The sequence below is a fragment of the Brachypodium distachyon genome, chromosome 5 (assembly GCF_000005505.3).
Source record: "Brachypodium distachyon strain Bd21 chromosome 5, Brachypodium_distachyon_v3.0, whole genome shotgun sequence".
NCBI classification, from domain to species: domain Eukaryota; kingdom Viridiplantae; phylum Streptophyta; class Magnoliopsida; order Poales; family Poaceae; genus Brachypodium; species Brachypodium distachyon.
The window spans coordinates 27,080,788-27,106,165 of record NC_016135.3 but is presented as its reverse complement, the minus strand read 5'-3'; the positions used below and the strand labels follow the sequence as shown (position 1 = coordinate 27,106,165).

Sequence of the window (25,378 nt, the reverse complement as noted above, 5' to 3'; positions counted from 1 at the left end):
CCGTTAGAAAGATTTTTCCAATAAGAATCTAGTGATATATCTTTTCTGACACAATAACTTCGTATTACCAATGTTCTTTTCTTGTCAAAATTCGGCATAAAATTTCGTGTGGGCCTTATAAACCTGAACGGAGATAATACAGTTGATAGCACTAATTTAGAATACAAAGTAAAAAAACTTTATATATACAAGGAAACGTTTTCTCTCTCGTGCTACATATGGTTTTTTATCTGCGAACATGCATCTCCTAAAGGGACCGTGCATTACACTTTGCAAAAGCAAGCAAGAAATGACAATAAAGTTGATCGATGGCGGCTTGTCATGATTTTGCTCTGGATCATCGTCATCGCATCAACAGATTGTGTGCCCTTTAAAGTGAAAGCTTAAACTAAACTAAACAAAGCCCGACAACCTACCCTATTTTTTTTATTTTGTTTGGAAAAGACAACCTACCCTATTGAATGGGATGTAATTCGGTAACCGGTAGTACATTCTTATTCTTATGTTTTCTATGAACATCCGCCAGAAATCAACTACTCAAATTTGCCCAAATATGAATGTACATATGTTTAAAAGACGTCTAGATAAATGTAATATTTTAACAAATAATATGCATTGGAGGGAGTAATTCTTTTGTCGGAACACCTTATAAGTTCCCCTTTGGAATTCAAGGCTACTGCTGTTCTTTTTCTTACCTCCCTTTTCCTTCTGTTTCCATGTTACAATATGTATGTGCGAGCCTCATAAACCGGACATGCATGATGTATGTACAATATCGACTGTCTTAAAGCATCTTCAATGAGCTACTCCAAAACCATCCCAAATGTCTGTTTTGTCCGAAACGAGACATACCGACTGGAAAAACATCTCTCAACGTGCTGCAAGCCTGCAACGACTCCTCGAGAGATCCCACCTGCAGAGATATTTTGCTTGACGATCGAGGAGGACGGGAATCCAATCAATCCAAGGTCATTCATTCATTTTGGGGACACCACATGCATGCTCAGAGCAAACAGACAAAAGCGTTCCAGCTTCCATTGTCTCTTCCACATGCTAGTTGCTAGCTTAGGTAAACGGCATCGATCGGCAGGTTGATCAGGCGACGTGTACATCGGTTAATTAGCTTTGAAATTTTACTCTTGTTATTGCTAAGTGCCTAGCTAAGTGCAAAGGTTGTTTAATTACGGCATGTTGTTCCTGCGATCCACATGATCTCGAGCAACGAGCTGCTGCATCGCGGGGGGGGGGACCATAGATACAAGATGTGTCCCGACGGGTATACGAGCCAACACGTCACTTGGTTACTGGTTGGTAGGTACTCGTAGTTCAGATTAGACTTTGCAGGCCTTTCGTTTCTTCATCTCTCAATCTCCTCGAGCTATAGGTCTTTTGGACCCGCTAGCTAGCCAATATAGACTTTGCATGCCGGGAAAAATCAAAGGCTCATGCAGGAGAATATACTCCCTACGGACCACTACCGGTAGCACTATACATGTTGCTGATGCTTGATTGATTGATCCATGTGTAGGAACGGTGGTCCATGTCCATGTGCGCTTCTCGACTCGATCGGTGCTAAGATATTACCAAATACTTCTTCCGTCTCATAATTTTTGTCTTAAGAGCGAGACAAGAATAACTGAGGCAGTAATAATGAGACGGAATAGTACATACTTGGCAAGATCTGCCTAGCGAGGAGCTATGTTGAAATTAGGCCCGGAGCTTTTCGAGATCCGACGGTATTTAGAGGATGCGTTTCACCCAATTGTAACCGTATGAAGGCATTTTGTTCGGCTCATTTGTATGCGTATGCCATGGTAAGATCTAGATATATTGCACTGCCAGTGCTTCCAAATCCGACATTCTCTTCAATCAAAAGATTCCCAGCTGTCCCTCCCTTGCCGGCGCCTCACATGGAACAAAATGGCTGCTGTCGCCGTATCATGGCGGTCCAGGTAAGTTCCAAGAAACAGGAGATTGTGGGATGTCAAAGTTTTGTCAACCGGAGATTAATTAAGAGCCGATTTCATATCTGGAATGGATCGATCAGTGCGTGTGTGTCAGTGTGTGGCTGGCGGTTAATTTGAGCAGTTCTTGCATTTCCGGGAAAAAATAAAAGAATTTGACAGTGTGCAATGGGAGGCGTGCGTGTGCGAGTCGGAATATAATTTGTTTGACTCCCTCCTTTGGATGATTGCACACTGAATGACACAAATATGTAGTATTTGGTGTAGAAAGACCTTTTTGTTAAGCTGCACAAATTTTCTAGATGTGGCCATTTAGAGTGTCGATTAAGGAGGCCAGATAGCTTCAACCTTATCATCGAGTGCGCTCTTCGTTATCTTTGCACATACCTTTGTTGAGCATACCTTTTGCCGCGTAGACAATACTCCATTCCATATATAGCACCGATACATGCATTGAGCCATCCTGAAAACAACCTAATGGCTTAGTTACCAAAACGCAGATAAATACATCAGGTCTATACAAAACACAATGTGTCGCACTATCCATCTGTTCCTCGCACGGCACGTTGTAATCCAGCAAATCAAACCAAAACCACGTCATATACACCTAATTTGACGAGGAAACGAAAAGGGTCTTTGTCGAGCATACCTTTTGTCGTGTAGAAAACATGCCATTCCATAGCACCAACACGTGCATTGAGCCATCCCGACAATAACCTAATGACTGAGGTACCAAAACACAAATAAATAGATCAGGTCTATAAGAAACACGTTGTGCCACACCGTCCATCTGTTCCTCGCACGGCACATTGTATCCCAGCAAATCAAACCAAAACCACGTCATAGACACCTAACTCAACGAGCACAAGAAAGGGGTATTTGCCAAGCATACCTTTTTGTCATGTAGAAAACACGTCATTCCATAGCACCAACACGTGCATTTGAGCTATATATCCCGCCACCCCAATGCTTGTGGCACGGAAAAAAAAGATCAGGTCTATAAGAAACACGATATGCCGTGCCGCCCTCTGTTCCTCGCATGGCATGTTGTATCCCAGCAAATGAAACCAAAACCACGTCATAGCTGCCTAACACAACGAGCAAAAAAAAAAGGGGGGGTTGAGAGTGCATCTCTTTTTGGCAGTCCATCGGTACAACCCTCTTTGGGACGATTAACGTATCGGTAAAACTCTTACTGATCTTGGTTACCGAAAAGTTTGGTAGGAGAGAACCCGCAGCGTTTTTCGAGAAATGTAACATGATCTCCATTTGCTTAAAATGAGTGTTATGTGTGTATAGGAGGCTAACTTTTAAGAGAATAAGAGTTATCTTGTAATCTTATGCGTGAGTCTTTTCTTGACATGCTATGATTGTGTTTGTGTATACTTTGTATATATCATAAACTATAACCATTGCATAATTATCACTCCATTCACTTTGCTTATAATGAAATCGGAGAGGCAGTTTCCCGTACAAGACAAGAATACCCTGTATGCACGCATCGAGCTCTCCCGGTAATAACCGAGGAACCCAGTCACCAAACCGCGAAAAGGCCAGGCCTATAAGAACAGCACCTCGCACCCGCTCCAATGGAACCCAACCCGAACTCGCCACGAAGCAGCTGCATTCCTTCCTGTTCCTGAATCCTGAATCCTGATCCCCGTCTCTCTCTGTGTGTCTCTGTCGTCGTCTCTCACGCTCTCCTCCCTTCCCCCGAATCAATCCGCGGCCCCGTTCCGGCGGTCGGGCGGCGTGGCTCCGCGGAAAGGAACAGACGGTGCGGCGGCGGCGAGGGGACTCGCCGGCGGCGACGAGCTGGGTCGTTGGGTATGAGAGGGCGGGTGTCTCGCCCCCTTGCGGCTTCAGCCAGCACCACAGCCGACCCCTGCTGCCGCCGCGGCTCTATGGACGGCGGCCTCCTCGTCTTCGTCTTCTACCTCTCGCTTCCTATACGTGGCGGCCGCGACCACTCCTTAACCTCCTCCTCGTCTAATTGCTAATCCACCCCGCCCGGATCGGTCGATCTCGCTCTGCACTGCACTCACTCCCCGCCCGATCTGTGTGTTTCGATTCCATTCCCATTCGATTCCGTTCGGTTCGGTTCTCCCCGCCGCGGTTAGGACCATTTGACCGCGTCAGTCAGGATGGACCAGCCGCCTAATGGCTTCGCCGCCGGAGGTGCGTGCCTGATCACAACACTTGTCCTTTTTCTTTCCTTCCTGAAAAAGATATTACCGTTTCATGTACTGTATGTATGTACAATTTGGTGTGTTGATTGTTAGTGTAGTACTAGTAGTACTACATTAGGTTTAGAAAAAAATAATCCAACTTTGTACACTGCATTAAATCGACTGCGTGAGTGAGGGGGTAATTACTGATATTAGCACTAAGTTGATTGCTGGGAGTGTTGCTGTCATGGACCGACGTCTCAATCATGATTGACTGTGTGACAGCTCAGTGGCTTCTACAGTGCTAAAAGGGCAAACATTATTAGGCCAGAATCTTTGTTTGCATTCGTTTGATGTTGATATGGGACCATCGCTCGTGTCTGGGGTCATTGTACAAAAATCATACTCCTTACACAAATCCACATTACTTATTTTGGGACGGAGGGAATATGTACAAATTGAAGGTGTTAATATGATCCATCAACTGAATTATTTTGGTGACCTCGGCTGAATAGGTAGGCATTGTAGTAGATACTTGAAAAGGAATGTCGGTCAACGAGAATCAGAAACTTGGAATATTGCGGGCGAAGCAAGGAAGTGTGGTAGAAACAGAGAAATGTTACAAGCAAAGCGAGAGGGCCTATGATAGCGATAAGAAAGTGAAAGTGTGAAAGGGATGTAGAACAAGGTTCCAAAAAGGCAGAAATCTGAGGCCACTAAAAACAGTGGAGGAAAGTGCTTCTGGGAACATCAGAGGTCTATTTTGCTTCCTTATTCCTGTTTGCACTTTTACAGAATATGCTGCCGCATCTGTTCATCCAGATTGCTGTGTATCGAATAATTCTAGGAATTGTTCAGGTTGATCTAATTCCAATATTGCGCTGTCTTGTCACTGATCAACTGGACAGAATAAATTGCACGCATCATATTCCTGAATGTGTTCTGTCCTTCGGAGATTTTCCTATTCATGTGTCTTTTCATATGCTAGAGCAGTCAAGTGTCTAGTACTCTAGTTGGAGATTTAACAAATAACTGGTCAGTATATTTACACACATAGTGATACTGGCACCACACAGGATTTTTTTTTTATGTGCTAATTCAGGAAGATGGTTGTGAAAGTACACCAGGGTGTATTTTGATGCTTTATTCTCTTTAAATGTTGCATCTTAAATATGTAAACAGTATTTATACTTCTAACACCTTGTATGTTTGATCTCAGGTCTTTTTGTTCAGCACATTGATGGGAAAAACGCTTCTGCCCCTTCTGTCATTGTGATTGGTGGAGGGATTTCAGGCATTGCATCTGCCCGTGCATTATCGAATGCTTCATTTAAGGTAAATTGTCACTGGGAGATGAAAAGATGAGGCCTTTTTTTCCAGATTCTGTTTACTTTAATGTTCAAAAGCAGTTAATAAAAACTAGTGTCATGGGACCTTTGACCTATAATTACATGCCTACAGGTCACCTTATTAGAGTCGCGGGACCGACTTGGTGGCCGTGTGCATACTGACTATTCGTTTGGCTGCCCAATTGACTTGGGAGCATCTTGGTTAGTTCCACCGCAGAACTAGTACTTAGTTGTGTTGTTCCACCACGAATCAAGTTGGATACAGAGTGGTCTCATGGTGATGGTTTTACCTTGTCATCCAGGTTGCATGGCGTATGCAATGAGAATTCCTTGGCACCATTGATTAGGCTGCTTGGGCTTAGATTATACCGCACCAGTGGTGATAACTCTGTGCTGTATGACCATGATTTGGAGAGGTAACTCATAGCTATGTGCCTATGTGTATGATGCTTCCTTCGCTTGATTGGCTTTGTTGTTCTTACAGTTTCTGTTTTTGTTTCTTTAGCTACGCTCTCTTTGATAAGGATGGTCGCCAAGTTCCCCAGGAGATAGTAACCAAAGTTGGGGAAACATTTGAGCAAATTCTTAAGGAGGTTAGCAAACTTCTGCATTTAAATTTTATCTGTGACATGTTTCCATGTGATAGCTATAAGCTTACGTATTGTTAATGCTGCAGACGGTGAAAGTTAGAGATGAATATACAAATGACATGCCTCTTGTTCAAGCCATCTCAATTGTTCTTGACAGGAATCCACATCTAAAGTAAGCTAAGTGCATTTTGCTAGTTCCTGAATGATGACGTCTTAATGCCGGTGCGAAATGTTTAATGATGTGCTCTTCCTTTACAGGCTTGAGGGTTTGCAATATGAAGTATTGCAGTGGTGCATTTGTAGATTGGAGGCGTGGTTTGCCACAGATGTGGATAATATATCTTTGAAAAATTGGGATCAGGTACACAATAGGGAACTATTTGAAATATACAGATGTGCTTGTGATTCAGGAATGTTCTGAACTTTACAAATTTGCAGGAACATGTTCTTACTGGTGGACATGGCCTTATGGTAAATGGCTATGACCCTGTTATCAAAGCTCTCGCTCGAGATCTTGATATCCATCTTAACCACAGGTATGCGTCAGGCAACATATCCCCATGGTCCCATAACTCACATGCATATACATTGATTGGCCATTTTGTGAGATACTATAATCCCAAATAGATGGATTCTTATTTCTTCCTTTTGGCGATCAGGGTTACCAAAATCATCCAGCGGTATAATAAAGTCATCGTATGCGTGGAAGATGGGACAAGCTTTGTTGCAGATGCTGCTATAATAACTGTCCCTCTCGGTGTGCTCAAGGCAAACATTATCAAGTTTGAACCTGAGCTCCCAGACTGGAAACTATCAGCGATCTCTGATCTCGGTGTTGGCCTCGAGAACAAGATAGCACTCCGGTTCGACACCATATTCTGGCCCAATGTAGAAGTGATAGGCAGGGTTGCACAAACATCGAATTCCTGCGGTTACTTTCTTAATCTTCACAAAGCCACAGGACATCCAGTGCTGGTATGCATGGTGGCAGGCAGATTGGCATACGAGATGGAGAAGCTGTCAGACGAAGAATCCGTGGAATTTGTCATGTCACAGCTTAAGAGGATGCTACCAGGGGCCACCGAACCGGTAAAGCCTCTGGTGCCTTACTTTTCGTATTCTCTACAGTGACTGAACAACTACTGCCAATTCTTCAAATTTGAGATTTTGCACAGTAACTCACAGATTCTAAACCACTTCTGATAACTGCACATTTTCCAGGTTCAGTATTTGGTTTCGCGGTGGGGAACTGACCCGAACTCACTCGGTTCCTACTCTTGTGACCTGGTCGGGAAACCAGCTGACCTGTACGAAAGGTTCTGCGCCCCGGTGGGCAACCTGTTCTTCGCCGGGGAGGCGGCCTGCATTGACCACTCGGGATCCGTCCACGGAGCGTACTCGTCAGGCATTGGTGCCGCGGAGGACTGCCGAAGGCGCCTCTCGACGCAGCTAGGCATCTCCGACCTGTTCCAGGTCGGGAAGATTGTCATGAGGGAGGAGATGGCTGACGCCATGGTTCCCCTCCAGATATCCAGGCTGTGAGAGAAAGAACACAGCTGTGTAGTAGCAACCGTGTTGTCGTGTTAAACATTGTAGCTGTACTATTTCGAAGCTTGATCGATCTTTGTTGTAATCTCTGAATAACAAAATGCAGAACTTCTCTCTCTCCGATTTCATGGACATTGATTATATTTATATTATATTTATATATCAGTTATCTGTACTTTTGAGTTTTGATTCGGCTTCTTAAAAAATTTATGTCGTGCATAACTAAGCCAAACAAAGAGACGAAGAAACACGCACGAGTTAGATCCCTAATCTAGGTCTCTTAGAGTTAGGGTTTGGTCTCTTGGCTAGCTACAGTGGATATGGCGACGCTGTGGTGTAAGAATAGGATTTCTCTGACTCATGATCCACCTCGTCAGCGGCGTCTGGTCGCTATTTTTCTGGAGTAGTGAATTTGGTTCCATCTCCGTTTGTTTTGCAGATGGATTTCATACTTGCTGCTTCTTCTCCGCTATATATCCTGGTCAGTCTCGGTTTCGTCTCGCTCTCCTAAAGGTGCAACATGGTGACTCTTAAGATTCTCTTTGACCCTCCTTAGTTCAATCAAATAAACTAAAGTTTTAAAATGTCACAACTTTTTAAAAAACTAGTTCATTTGTTTGAACTAAGAAGAGTCAAAAAGTACCTTGAGGATCACAAAGTTGCAGCTCTACGCTCTCCTCCGATTTGTCTAGATAGATCTAGGATGATCATTCGGATCTCTTTGTTACTTCTACTTTTTTCTCCGAGACGGCCACCTATTTCTCTGCGTCCTATCGGCATGCAACTTCCTGTTTGTTGTGTCAACCAAAATATTAGTACAGCTCACTATCTGTTGTCTGGACACATCGATTTCAATCACAATTTTTGGGGGCAAACAACTTGCTACGAGGAGATATTTTCTCTTCACTTTTCTGCATATCCGAGGAGAAAAATAACAAACGCGTATAATGCCAAGGAAGGACAGCGAGACTAGGAAAAAAACACACGCCACCCAAATTCCCAAGGTGGCCCACTTGGCACACGCCGAATATTCTCCAGAAAATATCCCCCGGGCCGGCCCACCTGTCAGACGAAAGGCCCAACAGCCTTCCTTCTCCGTGTCGCGGCCGACTTCCTCTTCTCCTCCTTCTCCGCCTCCCTATATATTCCCCCCTCCCGCCCCGCAACAGCCTTCCAGAATCCCGCACGCCAAACCCGATCCCCAAATCTGCCGCCGGAGAGGAAAAAAGAAGCGAAATCCCCTCTCGCATCTGCTCCTCCTCGTCGCGTGGCGGTGAGGAAGGAAGGAAGGGATCGGAGAGGACCCCTACGGCGTTGCCGGTTTGGAGCCCGGACAGGGTTATGAGCTGCCTCAAGCACCGCCGCTGCTCCGACGCCAGCCGCCTCCAGGACGGCCTCCTCGTCTTCGTCTTCTTCATATCGATTCCCATACGTAGTGCCAGTAATCGTTTTCTCAGTAATTCCAGTAGTAATTTTAGTATTATTAGTAGTACGAGCGATCTCTTGTAAACGGCGTTCGTGCTCGCGGCTGCTGCGTGCGCGCTGACGGAGGGGTTCTCCTCTGTTGTTGCTTCTCCGTCTGCGTCTTCTTCTCCTTGTTCGGCTTCGGCAGCGGCGTCAGGGGCCGCTATGGATCCCAATAGCTTCATGACCGGAGGTATGATGATAAATTGATATCTCTGTTCTGAATTTTAGTGTTTCCTGTTCGATCTTAATAGAAGGGAGGATTTTTACGTGTACGGGAGGTCTTTAGGACATGATTTCAGAATCTAATCTCTCAATTGGTACATATTTATGACATGATTTCTGAATCTAATCGCTCAATTGGTATGCATTTGCAGCTGATAATTGAGTAAAAATTAGTAATTTAGTTGCCCCTTTTCGATTCCCTTACATACATGGGCGCTGATTGGGAACAATTTTGATGTATTTTAGGCCTTTTGCTTCCGACCATTGAGAGGCGATGCGCTTCGCCTCCATCCGTCATCGTGATCGGCGGGGGAATCTCTGGGATTGCTGCAGCTCGTGTCCTCTCCAATTCTTCTTTTGAGGTACCGATGAATTCTGGTTGACTTTGATGTGCGATTTGATGATCTGTTGTAGTATTGTAGTGTGCTAGTGTTAACTGATGCTGATGCTGTATGAGCAGGTGACCGTTCTGGAGTCGAGAGATCGGATTGGAGGTCGTGTTCATACCGACTACTCCTTTGGATGCCCCATTGATATGGGGGCCTCATGGTTAGTCACGATTAAATTGATGAATGCGAGCAACACTTCATATTATAATACTATTTTACTAATTTTGTGCTGGTATTGATAAAAATTCAGGCTGCACGGTGTCAGTAATGAAAATTCGTTGGCACCATTGATCGGCCATCTTGGACTGAGATTATACCAAACTAGTGGTGACAACTCTGTTCTCTATGATCATGATTTAGAAAGGTTATCTTTTGAGCCCTTGAATTTACCTATATCTTTGGCCAATCCACATACTTAAATCTCATTGTGTTGATTGATTCTTTTACAGTTGTTCGCTCTTTGATAAGAATGGGGTTCAAGTCCCAAGGGAAACAGCTGCTAAAGTTGGAAAAGTATTTGAGAGAATTCTTGAGGAGGTAGACATAGCTATTAACTCCCATTTGTTGTACTCCGGTCTTATTTGAGACCATTTCGAGCTAAGTGTAATCATCGATAATTTATGATGTACTGCAGACAGTGAAACTGCGTGACGAGCAGGAACATGACATGCCCCTTCAACAGGCAATTTCAATTGTGCTTGAGAGGCACCCCCATCTGAAGTATGCACTATTGCGTCGTATTATTTATATAGATTAAAAAACTCCTCTGGTCACCTTATAGGACTTGACTGATATATATACTTATAACTTTTCAGGCTGCAAGGGCTTGATGATCGAGTCTTGCAATGGTGTGTTTGCCGGCTGGAGGCATGGTTTGCTGCAGATGCAGATGAAATATCTCTGAAAAACTGGGATCAGGTTAGTGCGGATTACTTGTGCGAAAGCTAGTATTACCATGGCCTTCTTTGGTAATTAAAGTTCTTTTTCCAGCAGGGAAAACCTACCAGTTGTTTCATAACTTATCATTGAATCCTTTTTTATCTGCAGGAGCATGTTCTTACTGGTGGTCATGGTCTGATGGTGGATGGATACTATCCTGTAGTTCAGGCTCTTGCTCGAGGTCTTGACATACGCCTCAACCAAAGGTGTTTTTTTTTGACATGAGGACTCTTAGAATAATTATTTCAGTATGTTGATTTGTTGTTCTTTTAATTGCATTTCTTGCTTACTCCTCTGCTGCTAAATTTCAGAGTTACCAAAGTTTCCCGCCAGCACAACAGAGTGACGGTCACCATCGAGGATGGCACACAACACTGTGCAGACGCTTGCATAATTACAGTGCCACTCGGTGTGCTCAAAGCGAACATAATCAAGTTTGAGCCTGAGCTGCCCCTGTGGAAGAGCTCTGCCATTGCGGACCTCGGTGTGGGCATAGAAAACAAGGTCGCCATGCACTTCGACCGGGCCTTCTGGCCGAACGTCCAGGTGCTGGGAATGGTTGGCCCGACGCCGAAAACATGCGGCTACTTCCTGAACCTCCACAAGGCCACTGGCAACCCTGTCCTCGTCTACATGGCTGCGGGGAGATTCGCCCAAGAGGTGGAGAAACTCTCGGACAAGGAGGCCTTGGATATCGTCATGTCCCACCTGAAGAAAATGATACCAGCCGCACCTGAACCTGTAAGTCATCCCTGTCCACGACTGCAACATTCCTTTCGAAAGCTGAAACATTTTCTGCCAAAGGATGAAACATATGGCTAACTTATCTGACATGATCCCTCTGTCTTGCAGACGCAGTATCTGGTATCTCGCTGGGGCTCCGACCCAAATTCCCTGGGGTCCTACTCGTGCGACCTGGTCGGGAAGCCGGCCGACGTGTGCGAAAGGTTCTCAGCCCCCGTGGAGAACCTCTACTTTGCCGGAGAGGCAGCCAGCGCAGAGCACTCTGGAGCTGTGCACGGCGCCTACTCCTCAGGCCTTGCCGCTGCCGAGGATTGCCGCAAGCGGCTCATGTTGCAGAAGGGCGTCCCGGACCTCGTCCAGGTCGCGGCGTGTGAGGAGGTTGCCTCCGCCGCCGCTGAGGTTGTCGCCCCTTTCCAGATCTGTGGCACCTAAATTCCATTCCAAAGGAGTTGTCTGTTCTGCCATGGCCGATTGGCTCCATGCTCGATTGCTCAGGAGATTAATTCAGATTCTATATCTTCCCGATTTCTTTCTCTTGTGTTTGTTAGTACAATTAAAATTAAATGTTGAGATCGATGCGTGGGTCGCTGTACTCAGGTCACTGGATTGTCCTATTTATCTATCATTTCCTAATAATGTAACAGAAAACAGATATTTGGGGAGTGAATGAGTTGTTCGTTGATCATCGTTTTTGTTTGACTGTCATTGCAACTTGCAAAAGGGTGGAGGAGAAGTGCACGGCAGCGTTTGTCTGCCTCCTTTTTTGAATGAAGGGGGCATAGTTTGGGTAGGTGGCAACTGTGTCCAAGCCTCCAAGGTCGATGATGGCGACACAAGGGAGGGCATGTACAGGTACAGCTGTGTTGCGGGATTTCCATGAGGCAGGAGCTAGTTTCTTCAGTAGCATCTCCGGGTACCGGAGATTGTTGGTATCGGGCTGCTTGAGTGCACTCCTCCAAACAGGGCATGGCTTAGAGTGGCGTTGTTGTTGTTTTTTTACCGCTGCTGCACTTCAGGCAAGGTGTTCTCTGTGTGTTAGCCAGAAGACTAAGTGTCCTTTCCGATGCATACACGTTCTCCATTACCCATGTCTTGCGGTTGTAATCCTTGCCATATATATGCTTGTAACCTGTACTCGCAAACTCAATCAATCACAATCTACTCACCCAAAACTGTCAAACTATCACTGTGCTCCATGGAGCATTGGATGGGGGAGAGGGGACTCAGAGGAGGGATTGGGGGTGCATGTGATCCCGATTTTAGTGTGTTATTAATTCAAGTTGTACATTTGTCCCTAAATATAAGAAGTTCTAGTTTTATTTCAAGTTGAACTTTTTAAGTTCGGCCAAATTTACAAACAAATGTGTTACTCCCTCAGTTCCTAAATATTTGTCGTTGTTTTAGTACAAACTTGAACTAAAACAGCGACAAGTATTTAGAAACGGAGGGAGTACCATATAATATCAAATAAGTATACTACGGAGTATGAAGATATATATTTTGATTGATTTAATGAAACAAATATAAAGTCGCATATGTCGGTACATCTTTCCTATAAACTTGGTCAAACTTTAAAAAGTTTTTGATTTAACAAAAAATTAGGACTTCTTGCATTTCAGGAATGGAGTGAGTATATTGGATATGGTCTTGTTCGGTGATCGTTCGAGCCTAGTGTGGCATGGGCACTCTCGATCTTTTTGCGTGGTTGTGGGGCCTATCGTGGCGTGTGCGCGCTTTCTATGTTCTGCATGTGGTTAAGGCTTAGCGTGGCGTAAGCGCTTTAGGTCTTATGCGGTGATGGGGTGTACCGTGGTGTGAGCGCTTTCGACATTTTGCTTGTGGTGCAGGGCTGGCATGGCGTGGGCACTTCTGACGGTTTTTCTGTGGACTGTGGTCCTTTGTCGATGTTATACATATCACGTGTGCTTCTTTTGGCAAGCGGTGCCCTTTTGTCCTCTCTACGGCTGTGGGTTAATGCATAATCTGACTCTTTCAACAGGATATACCCTACATCGATCGTTGGGTGTGTGGAGTTCGTCGAGCCTACCTTGCCGTCCCGCTTGATGTATATCGAGCATGAGACTTTGCAGTGTCTGTGACCCTGCTGAGATACGCATCAACGATGTGTCTATTTGCGGCGTTGTTGTGACCTATGGTGCCACGAATTTTTGTTATTAGCTACATAATGTACTCCCTCCGTCTCATATTAAATGCCGAAATATTACATACAAGTAGATACTTTTTAGGTATAAATGCATTCATATTTGGATAATTTTGAGTCATATCATAACATGACACGGAAGGAGTAGATGTTTGTTTTATAAACTTTATCAAACTTCTGATTTTTTTTTGAAGGCAGTAATTTCTCTGCCCATTTTTTCTAATCGCGCACGTGATCCCACCGGTTGCCCAGCCAGAGCCCCCTGAGGACGGGTCCCACCACGTGTCTGTCCTTAAAAGTCGTCTTGTTGTCGTCTTCAAAGCTAGCCGTCCATCTCGAACTCGAACACGAAGCCAGGAAGGAGGCACGCAGAAGAAAAAAAGAAAAAAAAGCGCAACCAGAAATATCTCTCTCCGCCCCTGTTCCTTCGTTCGTTCCTCGGCGAGATGTCGGCGATCTCTCGCGCGATCCGAGCCTGCGCGTCGCGGCGGAACCTGTCGGTGCAGGCGCCCGCGGCTGCGGCGGCGGGGGCGGGGTTGGCGGGGCGCAGGGCCGCAGCCGGGCGTGACGGCCGGGACCGTCGCGGCGGGGAGGAGAAGAAGGACGGGAGGCGCGTGCAGTGGGTGTTCCTGGGCTGCCCCGGGGTGGGCAAGGGCACCTACGCCAGCCGCCTCTCGCAGCTCCTCGACGTGCCCCACATCGCCACCGGCGACCTCGTCCGCCTCGCGCTCGCCTCCCCCGGCCCCCTCGCCGACCAGGTGCTACGGTTTCCAACCAAAACCACCGCGCTCAATTGCTCGTCCTGGTCTGTACTCTGTAGTTGGTAATAAGGTGTTCAGATGTTCAAAACTAATCTCATAGCTGTTCCCAAGGCTTAAGGGTAAATTTTACTTGGGAAGTCTTCCACGCATCTGGCACCGAATTAGCACCAGGAGCCGAAACAAGCATGATGCCTGCGGTGCAGATAGAGGGATTAATTTTGAGTGGGAGGAGTAATGACTCAGTAAGTAGACCGTGTTACTGATTAACGCGAAGCCATTTCTTGTATCATCCTCGCAGGCTAGCTTGTCGCCACTGTATGGCAACGTAGACACAGCACATCCAGTTTGAACAACACTGGCCCAGGTTTGTTCACATGCAAACACCCTTGAGGCGCAGCACATCCAAATGCACAACCAGGAAGTACCTCAGATGCACAAACTGTCGATCACATGCCCAGCAGTCAGCACAAGAGAAGCTTACTGGGACTGACAGTTTTTCGTGCTGGTTGTTCATTGGGCTTATAGCAAATTAGTTAGCTTATAGAATTAAGTTATGGAAATGATACGTCGGTAAACTCTGCATATGAACCTTTACAAGCCCGTGAAGCCTATGGTACACTCCCTTAGAGGCGGTTATAAGGCGTAAGTGCAAGAATGTGCTAATTACCTGCGTCTATGTTTGTAGCTTAGGCCATAAGCCCATTGGCCAAATAGACCAATTGTACCCTTTTATGATCATTTAGTTTTGCACGACCTCTTTACTTTGACTCTGTTCTATCACTTGGTTTTCCTAACTATTTTTATGTCTGCTTTGTTTCCAGCTTACTGAGATCGTGAATAATGGAAAACTGGTGTCTGATGAGATCATCATAAATCTGCTGTCAAAGCGCCTTGAGGAGGGAGAAGAAAAGGGTGAATTGGGGTTCATCCTTGATGGTTTTCCTAGAACCATAAGACAAGCGGTGAGCTAGCTAGTTGGCCGGACTGTAAGTATGCAAGACATATACTTGCATCTTCTCAGTATGACTTTATCATTGGGGTATGGAATAATGAAAATACTGTACAGTTTCACAGCAATAGTGTGGAACTTAATTCTAAGTTGTCTTATTTGTATGGTAGTTCGGTTTCAACACACTGGTACCGTTTAAACAGATCAATATGGCAATCTCAGACTTATTTGACAGTGCATATGTTATACAGACAACTGACGCAAGTACACTTTTTAACCATGCATAAGTTGAGGATAAAGTTGATGTCATGGTTGATACCAGCAAACATGACCGAGCATTCCGACTTATCTTCTGCTATTATATGTCTATGCCCAAAATAATTATATCTTGGTATTTTTTTAGGAAATACTGGAGGGAGTCACAGATCTCGATTTGGTGATCAATCTCAAACTTCGAGAAGAAGCTCTGCTTGCAAAATGCATTGGTAGAAGGACATGCAGCCAGTGTGGAGGAAACTTCAATGTGGCTTCCATTGATATTGAGGGTGAGAATGGCGGTCCTCGAATGTATATGCCTCCACTACTACCTCCTCCGGAGTGTGAATCAAAGCTAATTTCCAGAGCAGATGATACCGAAGAGGTGGTAAAGGAGCGGTTGCGTGTTTACCATGATTTGGTATCGTCCTTGACCTGAGATCGCCTTTTAAGTTTTATCTTGTTTGTTGTTTCTATTTTATCGGATCTGAGCAACGATTTGTGTAGGGTGCATGATATGTTTGTACTGGTAGGAGTTCAATTATCAAATTTGTTTGTACTAGTGAAGTGGATGCTTAGAGTTGCATAATTGCATAGATACATTGAACTTTGTCATGATGTTGTTTGTTTACATGATAAACATCATCTACCATTCAGTCAATTGCCCTTTACCTTTAGAAATTATGTATATTCTCCAAAGTCGGCAAGCAGCAAATTTCATCTGCAAAACTTTGAACTATAGTATTATAGAACTCACACACACAGCAAACTTACCTCTTTGTATTATTGTAGGTTTGGAGTATGTTCTTATGTTTTCTGCTGTCCTTTTCAAGTAACTTGGTGTTTTTGCAGAGTGAACCAGTGGAGGAATTCTACAGAGCACGGGGGAAACTCTTGGAGTTCAATTTACCAGGAGGAATACCCGAGTCATGGCCGAAGCTATTGCAAGCGTTGAATATAGAAGACCCCGACAACAAGAGATCTGCAGCAGCATGATTTTTTTGCGTTACAAACTCCTGTCATACATTTGTAGCCTGTGAGCTGTATGTAGTTAATCGATAGAAAGTAGTTCATTCAGGGTCTCGATTTATTTGATCTGGAACTCAATTGTATAGTTGATTGATCGGTCATTCATCATAAGAGTTCGAGGGCCGTGCTGGTTGTAGTCTTGATTGTATAGCCTCTTATATGTTTTGAGGAAGGTGATAAATAATCTGACATTTTGGAGACATACTTTTGTAGTCTGCAGATAAGCTTCTCGAGAGAACGCAGCAAGCATTCTTATTAAATCAATCACTATGCTATGTAAGCAACTGATTCTTGCGTATGGCTGAGGTTGAGAATGTTTATGTACTTGCTGAGGTTTTGTCACTTGAGTTCTCCCCGACACGAATGTGTACCCTGTACACGAAATGACGAAGCGTTGGGTGTAGTCTATCACCTTCCATCGCAGAAAAGAAAACTCATCATCCCCTTCGATTATTAAAAGGCGTTTGCAATAGTTTCTAAAAAAAAAGGCGTTTGCAATAGACTACGATGGGAATACCGATGTCAGCGATAAATTTACTAGCAAATGTCACGTCACTAACATACTCTCCGCACCAGTATAAAATCCACTAGTATGTGATATTGGTTTCTCGATCTAATTTATTTAGCCAGTAATTACATCTTGCCGAGTACATTCAATCGCATATGATATTTCGAAGAAATAGTACTCACCAACGCTAGATGTAATTTTTTTTATAAAACATGCCGAATGCCAATACAGGAAAACAACCCAGGTTAGAAGCTCATAAAGAGTGATTAAAGATAAAGTCGGACAGCTAATCGCCCCGGGGGTGTAGCTCATATGGTAGAGCGCTCGCTTCGCATGCGAGAGGCACGGGGTTCGATTCCCCGCACCTCCATTTTTCCTCTTTTTCTAACAACGAAAAACAGGATCGCAAATGGTTCATTTTTTATTCTTTTGAGCGAGGACGTCCTTTTTTTTAGAACATCCGAGTGATGGGCCCTGATCACTGTTCTCATGGGCTTTTTGCCCCCTCTCCAAGGCCCACGCCCAAGGCCCATCCACCTGGGGGTTCCAGCTCACTCCACTCGTCTTCCTCCTCCTCTTCCTCATCAGCCCGCACGTTCCCACTTCCCTTCGATCCCACTCCTCCTCTCCTCCCTTGCCTCGCCGTCTCACCAAACCCTACCGACCCCCAACCACGCGCCGACAGCAGCAGCACGGGCCCGTGCCCCGCCGCGAAGACTCCGCCATGGCCGGCGCTGCCCCGACGGCCGCGGAGAAGGACGCCCTCGTCTCCTCCTTCCTCGAGATCGCCGCCGGCCAGACGCCGCACACCGCCACCCAGTTTCTCCAGGTCCTTCCTCTCCTCCCTCCTCCTCTCTTACTCCCGCCCCTGGCTTCCGATCGGATCCACCTCTAGGGTTCAACCGAACCGGCGTGACGCGACGGGTGGTTCCCCGTTTCCCTTTCCCTTTCCCCCTGCAGATGACGAGCTGGCATCTGGAGGAGGCGGTGCAGCTGTTCTACATCGACGGGGAGGCCGCGCTGGCAGCGCACTCGGCGGCCGCCCCGGCTTCCTCCGCCGCGGCCTTGGAGGCGGCGGCTCTCGCGGCGGCCGAGGCCGAGGAGGGGTACAGGTAGGTCCGCCGGAGCGACATTTCTAGGGTTTGGGTCTGGTCGTGGCTGCATCATTGTACGTGGTGTCTGGATACTTATCATGTGCTGTGATGCCTAGATTGGCTCCGCCTCCCGCGGCCGCGCTGGAAGATGGGATGCTGCAGAGACAGGGGGACGATGAGGAGGTCCGCGCGCCTTTGCCCGTGAGGCGGGAAACTCTCTACGGTGATGTCCCGATGGTCGTGTAAGTAATGGTGCTTCCCTAGATGGAAACTTATGAATGCTAGCATGGGGTATACTTGAGTTAATTTGTCGGCCAAGTGAAGTTTGCAATGAAATACATTTGCTATGTCATGCTCTACATGCTGTATTGCTCCATGAAAATGGAGTGTATTCATGGCACAAATTTGACTTCAACGCCACACAATGGAGCGTTATCACATCTAGAAGTTGATGGTAGAGTACAAGATAAATTGCTTAGATCAAATAGGCCATTTTTTATATGCGTCCGTGTTGATTTGAAACCCCTTCTTTTTCCATTTAGGGGAGCTTGAATTTCTAGTGGCTCTAAATTAATCCGTCTTTTCCCCCCAAAGAAGTTGTTTTTCACACACTAAAATTTACTATGCGTAGTCGATGACCATTTTCTGTCTCTCCCTAAGGGAAGACATGCCTTTTAGGACCCTGTTTGGTTCACGGGATTTTCAAAGGAAAATCATAGGAAACAGTGTTGCACAGGAATACACATTTTCATGCCGCTTGGAATATTGTTCACACCCTGTGCTTTTAGAGGATTTTTGCAGGAAACCAGACATCTACCGCCACCTGATGGAAATTTTCCTGTGAGCGAACGAGAAAACAGTCGATGCACAAACATAGAAACAAAGCTTTAGGGGATCTTTGACGCGGGAGGTTGTGGAGGGTATTAAATGAAGCACGAAAATGGAAACCACTTGACGAGTGGAAAACATTGGCGATAATGTGCCAGCAGCGGTGTCCGGATGGTTGCTGAGATCAGTTCATGTCACCAATTCGAGCCGCTGACCACCAAATCAAGCCGCCGTCCATGGCTGAAATGAACTGGGGCTTGACCTACTGCCTTATTGAAAACTGCTCGCCCTACTGCCTTGCTGAGAACTGATTTTATCCATGGGAGGTGATTTTGATCCTGCCGTGTGCTCCCTTCATACAGTGGATTTGAACGATAGGATGCAAGAGGATAAGAGAGATAAGCACAGAAGAGAACGCCCGGGAAACAGGACACAGTTATGGTTATTTAACTTGATATTTTGGAACGACAACCATGGGGCCAGGCTCTCATGGAGTAAAACCTATTGATTACAAACACCTACCAATTTTGTCGGCTGCGAAACAGGATTGAATTTAAGTATCCTATTATTGTAATGACAATTCATTTTTAGGTTAATAAGATGAAACTCAGGTCCCTCCGTATAAATCTATGTGCTGATATACTGGAAATTCTTATGGATGTGTTTGGGGTTGCTCCCACTACCCATCCTTCTGTAGTTGCTCAGCGAACGGGCATCATTATTAAATCCGGGTTAAATAACTTAAATCTAACATTTGGAACTGTTCATTTGCCACCTTGTTATTTTTTCTGCATTTGAGTGCTGTCATACTCTTGGAGACAACAGTAGTTGCATCCAGTGGAACTTTTCCAACGGGCTACAAGCCTTCAAGACTACAACATCTGATAGGCTTGCACCCACATTCTCCATTATACCAACACATCTCAGAGACTGATCAAGTCCCCCTAGTTTGTATGCCAGTACAAATTAAATAGAGATACATACAAAGATTCTTGAAGCTTTGTGACAAGTATTTATTTTAAATGTTGGTACTTTTAGTAATGTCAATTTAGTCATTTATGTTGTAGCTGCGACGATGACTGTTACCCTGCCCCTGAGAGTATTGGTACTGCATTTATTATTCTGCTCTTGTTAGCTATAATGCTGCAATGAATTGCCACTTGTAGGTGTGTCATGCTAGGATGCAAGTTCTATCATACTTCTGTTTTGGATTAAGATGTTGAAGTAATTATCTGTTGGTTTAACTATCAAATATAAGTTGCTGTTTCCAGACTCTTGCGAGATTGTAGGTTCTTTGGTGTTTGGACCTCTGATGTCAGAACTGCTGCTTTCCTATGATTATTTTATAATGTTTTGTCACTTCTTTTCAGCGCTCGGCCTAATTCGACAGTTGCGTTTCGTAACTTTGAAGAGGAGGCAAGACAGTCTGCTGTTTGGGATTCTGAGCAGAATGCAACATCTAGTTCTCGTGATAATCTGGCTTCTTTATATCGCCCACCTTTTGATTTGATGTTCAATGGACCATTTGACAAGGTCAGCTGCTAATCCTTTAAAGTTAGCTATCACACATTTATTTATCACACTGAATGAATCCCATCAATGTAGGCAAAGCTGGAGGCTTCTCTTCTGGACAAGTGGCTATTGATCAATTTGCAGTCAACAGAGGAGTTCAGCTCTCACATGGTAGGGCTGTCTTATTTGTAAACATCCATGCAGCCTTATTTTGGCCCTTCATTTTATACCTGGCCATTTTTTGACTCTTGAGTTTCTGTTGAAGCTTAATCGAGACACTTGGGCAAATGAAGCTGTGGCTCAGACAATTCGGTCAAACTTTATTTTCTGGCAGGTTGGTCCTCCTTACACTCTTCCATTTCCGCGCTGTGGATTGGAACCTCTAAATTTAGATTTCATCTAACATGTGTTAGAATTAAACTTCCGCCTTCCCTAAATAAATATCATTTTGGACATCATACTATCCAATACAAACCTTTGTCTGTTGTTTCTTTTAATTATATGGTAGAATATTTATTAAAATATAATGTTGTGGGAGTGCTTTGATGATGAATCCAATATCATTCCCATGTGAAAAATCCAAATATGAAGTGTTGATAGGTGCTTCAACACTCCATCCACTAGGGATTGCACAAATATTTAAGCACAAGCCATTGGTGGGGTCCAGTAGTCCACTAACTTACCCCTTAAGGGCTTTAGATTTGTGCAACTCTTGTTGAAGGGGTCGAGCATAGTTTTTTTGTGTGTTACTGGGCAAAATATTAGAACTTCGACTGTTACATCCCAAAGTGGCATTTGCTTATGAATGGAGTGAAATGATTGAGAACAATTATTTAGTTGTTCGGTTCACTTTTCTCCCTGATGGAACCGTGTCTGCACTTTCTCTGTTTTCTGTTGATATGTTTAATTGTATTAAATATAGGTTTATCAAGATACCAGTGAGGGGAGAAAGGTATGCACCTACTACAATTTGGTGTCTGTTCCTGCTATTCTCCTAATTGACCCTATCACTGGACAAAAAATGTGTGCTTGGACTGGAATGGTTTACCCGGACCGTTTGCTGGAGGTACCTTTGTAACCCTTTCTTACATCTCACATATCTCCACAGTGGTAGCCTCAAAGGGCAATATGAATGCTCAAATTCTAGCTGTGGTATGACATAGATGTTCCTTGCTGTTTTCTGCATGTGTACTGTATGCAGGATTTGATGCCTTACCTGGATAAAGGTCCAAAGGAGCATCATGCTGCTCAACCTCAAAAACGGCCAAGAAAAATTGATCAGGAAACTTCTATGGGCAGACAAGGTATTATTTTTGTTCATTTAATCAGATCGATGCCAGAATTGCTGAGTTCTCTTGTTTAAAACATATAAACTAGAACGACGTTTCTGCTGAGCAATGTGATGAATAAATAATCAAATTCTTGATGCTGCCAGCTTCCATTGTGATCTCCTGGTACATTTCTGGGTCCATCTTATAACTTCCTTTTGTCAATTTTCTGTAAAAGTGAAAGCAAAATATGTGGTTGATTCTTGGCTTTCAAACAATTATAAATTAAAATCCTTTGGATAGATGCCTAGTTCTTTAAAAACTAGCAGAGAAGGTGGGGCCCATAGGGACTCAAGGTGCACTTCTGTGTTTTTGTAATCATTTGATGCTTCATCTAGCGATAGTGTATTCCTTGCCTTTGTGTCATCCTGCCTCCCATAGGGTGCTGTTAGATTTTTGTTATGTCCGTTTTTGGTAATACCTTGCATGGCCCTTTCTCAGAGGGGGAAATGAAACTGTGTTGATTTCTATTTTCCAACAAAACTCTTGACGAAAGGTAAAGCATAATATAAACCAACACAAGTTTCTAAATTGAAAACCATTAGTAGTTTGATGGTGCATTAGTACATTACCGAGTCTTGGATTCTCACCTAATATTGTAAGAGAAGATTTTTTAGTAGTCAAGAAGGATTAATATGTTGGTGCAGATAGACAGTTCAAAGTAAAGAGGTATGTCTTGTCTTTTGGTCACAGTTGAGACTGCAGATAGACAGTTGGAAATAAGGGAGTGCCTATTTCTCAGTCGACTTCAAAATATTTATTTCTCGGTAGACAATCGTAGCGATCCTCGCAACCTTTGTACTTGCATGAATCTCAGTGATTGGATGAGATGGTTGTTAGCATCGACTTAGAAATAGTAATTTCCGGGTTGCCTAAGAAATAACTATTTGGAGGTCAAAGTTGAGTTTCCTGTGTCATTGCTACTATATTACAGGTAGGATGTATTTTGTTTGTGACCGCAGTTAGGGCTATATCAAATTTGACTTTCTGGTCAGCAATGGAGATACTACTATTACAGCAAACAAATCATTGGTAGTCATTTTGAGTTGGATGTTTTATGTTTGCGACGTTTCTCTTGGCAGGTAGAACAACTGTAGAGGATGAAGATGAAGAATTAGCACGGGCAGTGGCAGCTTCCTTGGAGGAGAATAAAGGATTCGAGCAATCAGATGCTACTAATGACAAGACTAATCCTGAGGAAGAGAACGAACCAAGCTTGAGTGTTAAGCTCGAGTATCCTCCTCTCCCTGAAGAACCCAAAGTTAGTAGGGATCTTCTCTGCAGGGTTGCAATTCGATTACCTGACGGTCGGAGGATCCAGAGGAATTTTCTGCACACAGATCCTATTAAGGTCATATCACTGAAATCAGTTTCCTTACCTTTTAATCTCATTTTCCTTTTCTTTTTCACATACCTGTCAACCTAATGCTTTTTCTGCCTGCAGCTCCTGTGGTCATTCTGCTCTCCTCAACTGGAGGACGGTGATAAGAGGGCTTTCCACTTTGTAAAGCCCATTCCCGGAGCGTCCAATAACCTGGGGTACGAAAGCGACCAAACTTTCAAAGAGGCCGGGCTGGCCAACTCGATGATCAACCTTTTGTGGGACTGACTGAGCCCATATTATGCCATCCTATGCTTGCAAGTAGTGTCATCCTATCCTATCTATTCCTTTATGGCCGTCAAGATGGTTTTAGTTCGTTTTCCCTAAGGATTAATTTTATGACCCTTGTTTTGCTCCCCCGGTGGTCTGATCCCGGCAAGGACAGATCTATCTATGCCCCCCGAGCTTAAGCGTGGAAAATGCTCTATCGCACATGTCGGTCCCTGCTTTGTTTGTTTATTCCTTCCCCCCATGTTAGTAGGACGCAGTCTTATTTAATGCACATATTGTCATAGTCCTGTACCGGTGCTGGTTGTAAGGAATGCTAGTGATACTGATTCATCTTGGTGCTTTCCTTTTCGTCTTGTCAAGATGCTTAAACGGAGGGTTTGACACAAACTTCAAGTACTTCACCCCATGTGCTCATCTCCGTAACATACTGCTCTTCCATAATTCTTGTCTCAAATTTGCTTAAAAATGGATGTATCTATTCTTAAAACGTGCCTAAGTACATGTAATATTTCAATAAGAATTATGGAACGAAGGGAGTATCTAATAGTATCCAGGTGCAAGAATTATGGAACGAAGAGAGTATCTTCTGATAGTATCCCGGTGCGTTTGTCACCAACCGGGTGGGGATCTCCTCCAAAATTTCGTTTCATAAGCCAAGTCAGAACCACGGACGAAGACGAAGCCCTGCATGTTTCCATTGCAATTTCAGTATTTCACCACCTGGGTGAGCATCAATTTTGTCTGATGAGATTGGCAGACATGGTCGCTGACTTCTCCGGCAATTATCTCACCACGTTTCCTTAATGCCAAGGTCCAAAGGAACGCATGACAGGAAAAACACAGGATTTGTCATGACATGCATCTGAAATCCTACGGGAATTGCAAACATAGGATTGGAATAGAAAAATCATTTGGAATGCAGGAACCAAAATAGCAGTAATTGGCAACATCCTATAAAGTAAACAAGACTAATACTCCCAACGTCACATATTAAGTGCTGAAATATTACATGTATGTCAACGTATTTTAGTATATAAATATGTTCATATTTGGATAAATTTGAATCACTTAATATGATAAGTATGAAATATACAAATATAATCAGTGACATAGATATTATCTCATTGATTAGTACGTAGCCGTGAGCACAACCATCCATGCCATCCCTCCGCTGGCCACATCCACAATTTTGTTTCCCCAAACTAAATCCATCAATTTCATAGGGAGTTGAGCTCGTGTGCTAGAGCAGCAGATAAGCAGAGAGCTCGTGCGTGCAAAAAATGAGATCCGGATGGATGATCACATGGGGAACGGTACGGTGGAGTTTTGACCGGCCACGCTTTGACTGGTAGAGTGCCAGCGTGGTGGGAGAGTGCAATGCAATGCATGCATATATGTAGGGTCTGGGGGGCTTATGATTTGCCTGCTGCTCTGCGCGCCTCCTGTTGCATTGGCCGGTGTCACCCTGTCACTCACTTGCATCTCTCTCTGCCACGGCAACTGGCCGCGCATTATTGCGGCCATGGCTTGAGCGAGTGCTTCACTCCGTTCTCCCTCTCTCTGTGTTTTGAGTTTGGGCCGGGCCGGGCGCATTTATTTGTACTCATAGAAACGGGGAGCCGATCTACGACCGACGCAGCTCTACCCTCTACGCGGCGCTGCCTGATTTCCCCGGAATAGATATTACTAACACATCATTAGCACTGTCTTAGGGCATGTACGAAAGATACTTGGTGAGCTTCTCATGACAAGCTTACTCCGATCCATAATAAGTGTAGCTGATTTTAGTACAATTTATTGTGCCAGAGGAAATACATTTAGGACTTGTTTGGTACTATAGTTTTTTTTTGATTTGTAGGGTATCATCCACTCTAGATTTAAAAACATCAAACACCCTGAATGGTTGTTTTGGTAGGTAGTGTTGAGAGGGGACTATGAATATTTTAACGAAATTAAAACAC

General features: G+C 44.5%; 4 protein-coding genes and 1 non-coding gene across 5 annotated transcripts; all 5 read left to right on the top strand.

Moving 5' to 3' along the window:
* The first annotated feature begins 3,545 nt into the window (after nucleotides 1–3,545).
* On the top strand, nucleotides 3,546–7,727 carry LOC100841193 (probable polyamine oxidase 4). The gene is made up of 10 exons (XM_003580747.4): nucleotides 3,546–4,142; nucleotides 5,352–5,467; nucleotides 5,594–5,682; nucleotides 5,784–5,897; nucleotides 5,987–6,074; nucleotides 6,158–6,243; nucleotides 6,330–6,432; nucleotides 6,510–6,607; nucleotides 6,731–7,160; nucleotides 7,293–7,727. Exons 1-10 carry the CDS (start codon nucleotides 4,109–4,111, stop codon nucleotides 7,611–7,613), a joined length of 1,479 nt encoding a protein of 492 aa, XP_003580795.1. The 5' UTR covers nucleotides 3,546–4,108; the 3' UTR covers nucleotides 7,614–7,727.
* A 1,046-nt stretch (nucleotides 7,728–8,773) lies between these two features.
* LOC100840588 (probable polyamine oxidase 4) lies at nucleotides 8,774–12,067 on the top strand. The gene is made up of 10 exons (XM_003580746.4): nucleotides 8,774–9,276; nucleotides 9,555–9,670; nucleotides 9,769–9,857; nucleotides 9,948–10,061; nucleotides 10,147–10,234; nucleotides 10,332–10,417; nucleotides 10,513–10,615; nucleotides 10,745–10,842; nucleotides 10,948–11,377; nucleotides 11,489–12,067. Exons 1-10 carry the CDS (start codon nucleotides 9,249–9,251, stop codon nucleotides 11,810–11,812), a joined length of 1,476 nt encoding a protein of 491 aa, XP_003580794.1. The 5' UTR covers nucleotides 8,774–9,248; the 3' UTR covers nucleotides 11,813–12,067.
* Nucleotides 12,068–13,867: 1,800 nt separating this feature from the next.
* Nucleotides 13,868–16,823, top strand: LOC100840281 (probable adenylate kinase 6, chloroplastic). The gene is made up of 4 exons (XM_003580745.4): nucleotides 13,868–14,299; nucleotides 15,124–15,264; nucleotides 15,655–15,927; nucleotides 16,359–16,823. The coding sequence occupies exons 1-4, from the start codon at nucleotides 13,988–13,990 to the stop codon at nucleotides 16,500–16,502; spliced, it is 870 nt and encodes a 289-aa protein (XP_003580793.1). The 5' UTR covers nucleotides 13,868–13,987; the 3' UTR covers nucleotides 16,503–16,823.
* A 517-nt stretch (nucleotides 16,824–17,340) lies between these two features.
* TRNAA-CGC lies at nucleotides 17,341–17,413 on the top strand. The gene has a single exon. It is a non-coding gene; the product is annotated as a tRNA-Ala (tRNA).
* A 218-nt stretch (nucleotides 17,414–17,631) lies between these two features.
* Nucleotides 17,632–23,816, top strand: LOC100839367 (plant UBX domain-containing protein 7). Its single transcript, XM_003580742.4, has 10 exons — nucleotides 17,632–17,872; nucleotides 18,004–18,155; nucleotides 18,254–18,379; nucleotides 20,336–20,498; nucleotides 20,571–20,648; nucleotides 20,743–20,811; nucleotides 21,400–21,543; nucleotides 21,679–21,781; nucleotides 22,888–23,156; nucleotides 23,250–23,816. The coding sequence occupies exons 1-10, from the start codon at nucleotides 17,768–17,770 to the stop codon at nucleotides 23,412–23,414; spliced, it is 1,374 nt and encodes a 457-aa protein (XP_003580790.1). The 5' UTR covers nucleotides 17,632–17,767; the 3' UTR covers nucleotides 23,415–23,816.
* The last annotated feature ends 1,562 nt before the right edge of the window (nucleotides 23,817–25,378 follow it).